The sequence below is a fragment of the Pteropus alecto genome, unplaced genomic scaffold, assembly GCF_000325575.1.
Source record: "Pteropus alecto unplaced genomic scaffold, ASM32557v1 scaffold793, whole genome shotgun sequence".
NCBI classification, from domain to species: domain Eukaryota; kingdom Metazoa; phylum Chordata; class Mammalia; order Chiroptera; family Pteropodidae; genus Pteropus; species Pteropus alecto.
This window is the reverse complement of record NW_006433390.1, coordinates 40,094-49,907: the sequence shown is the minus strand read 5'-3', so window position 1 is coordinate 49,907 and position 9,814 is coordinate 40,094. Positions and strand designations below refer to the sequence as shown.

The following is a 9,814-nucleotide window of genomic DNA, read 5'->3' as shown; positions in this document are numbered from 1 at the left end:
ATGAAACAAATATAGAAATATGAAATCTGCCAGCAGTTAGCCCAGACGGGTCCCATGCCAGTTACTTCTTTTGCTCAAATCACCCCCAAAGAGGAAGTTACATGATAGGAAAGATGTGGGGACTGAGAAGTGAGGACAGAGGAGAAAACCCACTGTGCTTCCAGTCCTGTCGTGTGCCAAGGCTCCCTGCCCAGCTGAGTTCAGCTGAATGAGAGACTCCCAGAGGCACTCTTTATTCTAGGCCGATGTCAGCGGGAAACCTGAAGGCCGACGGGGGCGGAAACGGGTGGGTCCTCACCGCTCCGTCTCTGTGGAACTCACCTTGGAGGGTAGATGAAGAGGGACAGGCGGCTCCAAGGGCTGGCTTGGTCAACCAGACTCTTAAAAGAGCATTAAATTCTGAACTGGCGACTCCAAAGATGGCGCTTACTCTGAGTGTCTGACACATAACAGAGGATTAATAAGTATTCACGTAATGGACGGATGAACTACACTTCCATTAGGACGTCTTGGAGGACTGTCCTGTGATCGATGACGACGCAGCGTCAGAGCCCGGTGGAAATGAAGCCTGTGACTGAGGAGTGACGTCTGCTGTGAGGTGGAAGGCGGGGCGGAGAGGCCTGGAGGCTAATTCTTGGCCACAGTAGGATTTCTTTCTAGTGCAGTGGACGTATCACGTTAAATCGCAGACTTGTATCTTCCTAACCTGAATATGGAAATGGCAAAGAGAGAAAAAAAAAAAAAAAAAGGAGCAGAAAGGGAATAGTTGATGAAGAGAAAAATAATTAGGAAAATTGGGGAGAAAAGGTGTTTTAGAACAAGAAATAAAATGGCTTAAGGCTGCCAAATCCTGGCTTTTAATTCCCATGCGGAATTTCACCTGGACCTTCTGTTTTTATGCACAAAATTAAAAGGAGTCAAGAAATCCCTGTGTTCTTATTTTTGTGGACAAAAACAACCCTGATGGGAAGAATAGCTTTCGAAGGGAAAAAGCTGACAAAGCAACTCGGAAAAGATCAGGTCAAGAATCAACAGTTCAGGAAAGAAAATGTTGTCACTTTGTTTTTGTTGCTGCTGTTGTTGTTATGATTTTTTAAATTAAACTTATTGGGGTGACATTGGTTAATAAAATAATATAGGTTGCAAGTGTACAATTCTGTAATACCTCATCTCTATATCTCATTGTGTGTTCATCAATCAAAGGCAAATCTTCTGTCTGTCACTCTGTTAACTGACACCTCCTAGATTTTCTAGAACCAAGTTTATCCAGGGTCTATAAAAGCCACAGCTCTCTGATCCATTTAGCGATTTGATTATTTGTCTGTCAGTTTTCAGACTGGTTTCCTAGACTCCTGCTAAAAAATTAAGCACACCCAGCTGTACATCCTTGCCCCAAGCCCCTTTCAGACTGCAGGTGAAATGCAGAAGTGGGAAACACCTGGACCAGATCCAAGCCCACAGAGAAATGAATCTGAGGCCTGAATCATGGCTTAGCCCTGCATGAGATGGTGCCGCAAAGTGGCCCGTGCTCAAACTGAGAAAGAAAGCAGACATGGGACTTCCCTCTTGCCTCTTTTTGGAGGAAGTGAAATTACAGTTCTGCAACCCAGATGAATAAATACCTCTTGTAGAAAAGTTGTGTTTTTCTTCTAGAGACCAGAGTTCAGTTTTCAGACCCGGGCCCAGGAGCGTGTCACCTGAGAGTGTGCGATCGCGTATGCCATTTCAATACAAGAGAAAGTTGAAATAACCGGTGAGCAGAGTGAAGCAAGAAAGAAGCGAGTGAAACGCTCTGGTCAGACGCTCGCAGGCTTCTTCCCCGCCCTTGACCATGATGATTATCGGTGTCAGCAGTGGGGGCAGCTTTAAGTGGGACCAAACTTCCCATCATTCACACTTCTCCTTCACTGTTTCCTTGGGAACCGAAAAGAGAACTTCCTTGAGCACAGCAATCAAAGAGTCATAGGCTTTGGATCATTTCAGGTATATGAAAATTCCAGAAATAATTCGCTTTTTAAAAATTATATTTAGTGTCGGTTATTTTCCTGAGTACTAAAGGGACGATTACCCAGTACTCACCCCTGTATCTGGTGCTTAGTTGATTCTCAGTAAAAATTGGTCAATTGAGTAAAGACATGTTCACGATAGAAAACTCAAAAAAAAAAAAATACAGAAAAGTTAGAGAGAAAAATTTAAATAATTCGTAAAACCTACCAACCAGATATAATTACTGTCAATGGGTTGTTGTATATGCCTCCAGTCACATGTATATCTGTACACAGTTGAGATCATGTTGAGTGTATATCATGCTTTTTTTCACTTAACCTTATGGCATAAGAATTTCTCATGTTATTAAAATGGAATACATAATTATGGTGACTGTACATAAACTCTTTTGTCATATGGCTGCAATCTGCTTTACTCTTGTTAGCTCATTTAGCTATGTTCAATTGTTTGCTATGACAAACATGGAAAGGAAGGCTGTCCAAGAAAATGGCAGCGACCGGGCGTTTTGAAATGTGGGAACGTCTCAGTATAGGACGATCGATATTTGCCTTGCTTATTTTCTCATTGCAGAAGAGTGAGTTCTCAACGGGATTTATTAAAGAGAAAAACAAAGGGTAAGAAATTGCTAGCATGTCTTCAAAACAGTGTAAGTGAGAGAGTTTTCTGATTCTAATGAAGTAGCCCGGAAACAGTTTGAAGAAAAGCGTGTGAATATTTCAAAGACTTATTGGAAGTACTAAAAGGCATGTGACTCTAATTTTTCTAATTCTCGGATTATTCTACTGAGCTATACATTTATAACTAACTGATTTGTAAATTAGCCAGGACATCCTGTGCAGAGGCTTGCCTCTCTAGCCAAGGACAAACTGGACACTGGTTCATTAATTAATCCTTCTTGGGTGTAAGTGAATTCCCGAAGCATGGTAACCAAAACATGAATCGACCCAGAAAGTGGGTATTTCTGAGTTTACGGAACACAGTATAATTATTATTTTAATAATAACCAGTGAAGCTCAGCCTGGGAAGCTAGGCAACTGGCCTCATTATTTCAGAAAACACGGCAATTTGCATCTGTGGCAATCTAGGGTAATTCAATTCCTTGAAACCTTTTTTCCAGGATGCGTACAGGTGATAGTGTAGTGCTACTTGGGAATTGAAACACGACTTTTCCAATCTCAGCACCGCATCTGGTTCGTGGTATGATTGGAGGGGCCATAAGGATGCAACTGGGAGGAGCTTCGTTAAGTCACCTGGATCCCCTGACTACCCCTAAAGGTACTAAGAAGCACCTGAGTGTCCCAAAGACTTGACAGAGCTTCAGTCAATCCTGATATTAGATCAGTGGGGCCTGGAAGCTCTATGCTAAATTACAGGGTCTAATGCCCTAGCATAACAGCACTAATGAAAATTCACAAAATTATGTTCTAATGATGTAACAAATGAATTGACGTCTTTAAAAAAAAATTGAGCAATAAAGAGCCATATTCTTCTTTATGCATCTATGCTGATTACGTGCCCTTAAATGAACAACGGAATGAAAAATTAAGGGTATAACATCAGGTACCAAATTATTGCCAGACACACACACACACACACACACACACACACACACACACACACATGGTGTATAAGTGTGTATATACATATACACATAGTCCTTGTCCACAGCCTGGTTTTGGTAGATCAAAATCTAGATTATAGTATGGATTTTCTCTTGGCTTGAACATCTCTATCGGAAAGAAAACAACAACACGACGTGGGGGCCCTGGCCTCACTCCAGCGCTGAGGACGCTGCAGACGGAGGTACCCAGCGTATCCTCTTTGGGTCCCTTCGGCTCTGCCCCAGATAACACCATCCCCACAGCCGGACTATCAGGGCTTATAACGAGGAAACTCCACAGGACCCGTGTCCAAGATTTTCACTCCTTTCTTCCGTGTGAACAACCTTCACCCTCAGGTGCATGGGAAACCCAGGCGGTGGCCTTGACCTACCTCTAGCCTAGGTGTGGTGGAAGCAGGGTATCTCAGCTCACCGCTGCATTTACAGTATGAGGAAACAGATATTGGAGTTCTGGGAAAGCTGTGAGGGAAGATTTGAAACATCAACAGAGTAAACCTGAAGCAAAACCAAAGCTTTCTTTCAAAGCTGAAAGCTCATGTGGGGAAGCAGTCGGCCTGTGGTTGCGTTTCTTGTGCCCACGACCGCTGCGGCGGAACTGACCAGGGCCGCGGGGAGGTGGGGGACTCTTAGGATCGTTAGCCGTTAAGGACGCAGGGTTGCGTTTGCACATCTGGCACAAAATAATTTTTTTCAAAGTGCTGGTAGACCTTAGTATTCCAACCGACTCTTACTTCCCCATTTCGCAATGAGATTTGCCTAAAGAGGAACCAGCAGATTTAGGAGAACTGTTGAATTTTGTGTGTGTTTCAGCAGCTACTCTCTTGCACATCGGTTCAGTTTGCACCAAGCTCACTGGCCGCTGCGTAGAACGGGCCAGCGGCTGGGGCTGTCTGAACCATGAACAGCCTCGGTGGTGCCGTCCTCTTCTGGGCAGTGGCAGCATGGGCTAAAGTGGACAAGCCTCTGGGACAGATAGATGAGGCTGGGTTTCAAAAATGCAAGAATGTCTTAAAGCTGCCTGTTCTGGAAGTCTTACCTGGAGGGGGCTGGGATAATCTGCGGAACGTGGACATGGGACGGGTGATGGACTTGACTTATGCCAACTGTAAGACCACAGAGGACGGACAGTACATCATCCCCGATGAGATCTTCACCATCGCCCAGAAAGAGAGCAACCTGGAGATGAACTCAGAGATCCTGGAATCCTGGGTGAACTACCAGAGCGTCACCTCCTATTCTATCAACACGGAGCTCTCCCTTTTTTCCAAAGTCAACGGCAAGTTCTCCCCTGGGTTCCAGAGGATGAAGACCCTTCAAGTGAAGGACCAAGCTGTAACCACTCAGGTCCAGGTAAGAAACCTGATCTACAGCGTCAAAATCAACCCCACTTCAGAACTAAACCGGGAGTTTAAGAAGTTGCTCGTGGACATCTCCGACCGTCTGGAGAACAACCAGACGCGGATGGCCACCTACTTGGCAGAACTCCTGGTCCTCAACTATGGCACCCACGTCGTCACCAGTGTGGATGCCGGGGCCGTCCTCATTCAGGAGGACCACATCAGATCCTCCTTCCTGCAGGACAGCCAGAGCAGCCGGAACATGGTGACCGCCTCGGCTGGACTTGTCTTTCTTGATGTCGTGAACTTCAAGTTTGAGGAGAACCACACCTCACAGAACGCCTTCACCAAGAGCTACCTCTCCAACCGAACCCACTCCAGGGTGCAAAGCATTGGCGGGGTTCCCTTCTACCCAGGCATCACCCTCCAGGCCTGGCAGCAGGGCATCGCCAACCACCTGGTGGCCGTGGACCGCTCCGGCCTGCCTCTGCATTTTTTCGTCAACCCCGACATGCTGCCCGACCTGCCAGGCCCCTTGGTGAAGAAGTTGTCTAAGACGGTGGAAAACGCTGTCAGACGCTACTACGCGTTCAACACCTACCCGGGATGCACAGACCTTAACTCGCCCAACTTCAATTTTCAGGCCAACTCCGATGATGGCTCTTGTGTGGGGAAGGTGACCAACGTTTCCTTCGGTGGGGTTTATCAAGAATGCACCCAGCTCTCGGGGAATGAGGCCGTCCAAGTCTGCCAAACCTTGGAGCAGAAGAATCCTCTCACTGGCGGCTTCTCCTGCCCCTCCGGCTACAGCCCCACCCGCCTGCTGTCCCAGGTCCTCGAGGAGGGCTACAACAGCCTGGAGTGTCAACGGAAGTGCACCCTCCTCGTCTTCTGCAAGACGGTGTGCGAAGACGTGTTCCGAGTGGCAAAGGCGGAATTCAGGGCTTTCTGGTGCTCGGCCACTGGCCCCGTCCCGGACGCCTCGGGACTCCTTTTTGGGGGGCTCTTCAGCTCGAAGAGCATTAACCCTTTGACGAACGCGCAGTCGTGCCCCGCTGGCTACATTCCACTGAGACTCTTTGAAACCCTCAAAGTATGTGTCTCTCAGGACTACGAGCTGGGATTTCGATTTTCGGTCCCCTTCGGTGGCTTCTTCAGCTGTGCCGTCGGGAACCCCCTGGTGGACTCTGCCATATCCAGAGACTCGGGGGCACCAGCTCTGAAAAAGTGTCCCGGGGGCTTCAGCCAACACCTCGCCCTCATCAGTGACGGGTGCCAAGTGTCCTACTGCGTCAAGTCTGGGCTTTTTACAGGAGGGTCTCTGCCCCCCGCCAGGCTCCCTCCTTACACCCGGCCACCTCTCATGAGTCAGGCTGCCACCAACACTGTCATGGTGACTAATACCGAGACTTCAAGCTCCTGGATTAAAAACCCCCAGACCAACCAGTGGAAGCTGGGTGAGCCGCTGGAACTGCGCAGGGCCATGAAGGTCCTCCACGGGGACGGGGCCGGCCTGTCCGGAGGAGCGGCTGCCGGGGTTACCTTGGCGGTCACCACTGTCCTGGCGGTCGTCATTGCCCTGGTCATCTACGGCACCCGGAAGTACAAGAAGAGGGGATACCGGGCAATCGAGGACGAGAGACGGAGTTTGGTTTCCGGCGCCGCAGAGACGGGGGAGACGGGAGAGCCCACCGAGCCCGCCCAGCAGGAGCAGAGTCCAGCCTGAACCCCTCCCAGAAGCCGTATCGCTTCCCCGCAGAGCTTCAAGCATCTTCCCTTCCTTCTCTCTCCGCTTCTGCCTTCTTAACTGCTGACGTGGCAGGTGCAACAAAAAAGCAGGTATCACTTTGTGACTTCTTTGGGTCTCTGGGCCAGGAAAATTATAGAGCTACACGGACAAGTTTGGGGCTGGGTTTGGGGAGCCGTTGTGACTTTCTAAGCAAAGTCGTCTTGGGGACTAAAACACGAAGGGGGTGTCTTTTTCTCTTTGTGTGCCAGTAATTATCTCCACCTGAATGCATACACGTCAAAGCAGAGGAGAATGTTGACAGCTGAATTCGGAAATGATGCATTTAATCGGAGGTTGGTTTCCCATTCACGAGCTTTAAGAATCTGCTTTCAAGAGTCATCCTCCACTGCTTTGTTTTTTAAAAGTTGTCTGTATTCGCTACTCCTGGAGGCTGGCAGAGCCCCCAGAAGACAGAAAGTCCTGCCTGGCCCAGCTTTTCAGCTTTGAGGGCTCTGTGTTGACGGGCTGTGTCACCTCTTCTCGGTCACGTCAGCATCGTCTGAACAGAAAACTGTTGCTTATACCAAGCCCATGTTTTCCGACTTCCCCCAATTTAAGATGTTCTTAGATCAGACCACTCTTGGACTTTGGACTAGTGTCATAAAGTCCTCAGAAAAATATTTCAACTTATAAACTTCTATTAGGATGTCAAGGGAGAAGGGATAGGTTGTAGAAGAGGAGTAAGTGAAGTGAGGATAAAAACCGGAAAAGATTCTGGCGTTCAGAGTAAATTGGGACTTTTACCCACAGCCAGCCACCCGGCTTCTTCCTCTGAGCCCATCGTAAACGAGGCAAAGTAAGGAGCGTAGATCTGGATGGATCCACCTCGACAATTTTCTGGTCTGTGCTGACAAAGCACAACCCTTTCATCCTCCATGAGTGGCCCTCGCCCTTCATGACTCCTATCACTCACACACACACACACATACACACACACACACACCCCCCACATTCCGACAAGACGGCTGCATTTTTCTGAGGGTGGGAGACAAGGAAAAAAGCAAGAAGTCAAAGAAACTCACCCCTAAGTTTTTCATTCTCCCTAAAACCAAAACACAGTAGACACCAGTTATGCACCCTACCTTTATTTTTTTCCAACAGAAAGGGGGCTGACAGGATCCAATCTATATTTTTAAATGACATACTTCTTTCAGGTCCAAGTTGATTTGCCTGGGGCACCTCACAGGACGTATGATTGTCACCTGACGCTTGGAGGCTTTGCTCGGTTTTAATACCACCCTCACCCCATTGTAATTATCAGGGTGAAGGTATTAAGGTTCCTCCGCCACATTTTTAAGTTCTATATTTTCTTCGCCAAATCAAGTGTCATTAGTGAGTGATCTTCTGTGAAGGATAATTTGTCCTCTCGTTAATATTCACAGTCAAGAGCTTAGGCTGACACTAGGTCTTTCTTCGGAGGAGCCGCCAGAAGCATCCCGGCCTGTGGGAAGAGGGGGAAGAGAATCCTCCTCTGCCTCCCACTGTGACACGGAGAAGAGGAGGGAGTCACAGGGTGGGAGCTCAGCTCTCCCCACTGCCCAGGCGGGCACACCAGTGTCTGCAGCCCCTTCACCGAACCCCTCCACTTCAAGCATTAAAATGTTCTCTGAAACCTCTGGGTGTTTTGTGGGCAAGTGTCAGCCACGCTAACCACTTTTCTGCAAATATCGACTTTCCCATGAATTCTTTGAAGATGACTGAGTCCGAGAGACCAAGGAGAGCTGTGGGCTCCCAGGCTTTTCATGCATTAACTACCCAGGGAAATGAAAACGTTTTTCATGAACTTGTGTTTTGACTAACAAAATCACACATAACTATGCATTACAATGTGTACTTAAGGAACACTTGGTCCGAAATCGGAACGTGGGAGCTTGCATGGCGCATCGATTATGTCCTTTTTTTACCAGGTAGAAACCAGAGGGGACAGTTCCCAGGCTCTGCTTCCAGGACTAGGGGGCCCAGGCAGGGGTCTGTGGAAAGGCTCCCCCACTTCCAAGAAAAACTATACTCTGTGGGCGCTCAGAAATAGAGACACACTTGCTTTGCAATAACAAAGGCAGCTTTGCAATAACAGCATTTTATTTTCATGTTCTCATTAGTATCAGGATGGTCAATACTAAAACATTTATTTGAAAAACAGCAGCTTGTAAACTGTTGGAACATACACTCTAGTGTGGTCAGGTGAAGGGAACTTGAAGAAGCGAACACTCACGGGTTTTAAAAGGTCTTTTCCCCCATAGATTCATTTAGTTATTTCCCCTGCCATGTGGTCTGTTTTCTTTAGAAGAACAAGAAGTCAAGCCAGGTCGCTTGGTCAAATGTGTGGGTGGAAAAGACGTGGAAAAAGAAAAAAGAAAAAAGTAAAGGGATTCCCCCCACCCCATCCCGTGGTTGCTGACAGACTCGGGGAGGTTCTCCAACTTCTTCACAGACGGCGGGGGGAGGGGGGGGGACCCTGCAGAAAGCGGAAGGTTGACAACAGTTCGTGGTTGTTCATTTGCCGTTTATTGTTCTGCACATACACCTCATGAGCACCAGGTGGTGATGTCCTCCTCCAGAGCAACACCAAGGACTTCAAAACACACCAGTTTACAAGGATTTACGTTCTCAGGACATTCACCTGCCCTCGCCCAGAAACCCGCCCCCCCATCAAATGCCAGCGACAAGGAAAGGGGACAGAGCCCTTTCTCGTACCACACAGGGACTTCCCCCAGTCCTCTTAGGCACACGACAGTGCAACCAAGTATAAAACAACAGAGAAATCCAAATTTTACCAAAAAAAAAAAAAAAAAAAAAAAATGTGGGGGAAGGGGATGAAAACACAAAGGTACACACGACCGCATATACACACTTAACCCTTAAGGGATGAGCATCTGACAGTTTGTCTCCAGTCCCATTTGTCGTCTGTGGAGACTCAGGGAGGGAGAAACTGGGCTGCTGGAAGGAAAGGCATGGACTTCCTTGCAGGAGCCAGAGAACTCAGCAAGGCGTCTGGTGGGGGAGCGCCCTGTGCCGGGGTGCTGGGTGCACAGGGCCTCTGGGGGGTTCTCCCCGCACCCG

At 48.0% G+C, this 9,814-nt stretch overlaps 1 protein-coding gene across 1 annotated transcript; it reads left to right on the top strand.

Annotated features, from left to right (window-relative positions):
- The first annotated feature begins 4,450 nt into the window (after positions 1–4,450).
- On the top strand, positions 4,451–8,669 carry MPEG1 (macrophage expressed 1). The gene has a single exon (XM_025044277.1). It carries the CDS (start codon positions 4,526–4,528, stop codon positions 6,689–6,691), a length of 2,166 nt encoding a protein of 721 aa, XP_024900045.1. The 5' UTR covers positions 4,451–4,525; the 3' UTR covers positions 6,692–8,669.
- Positions 8,670–9,814: the final 1,145 nt, after the last annotated feature.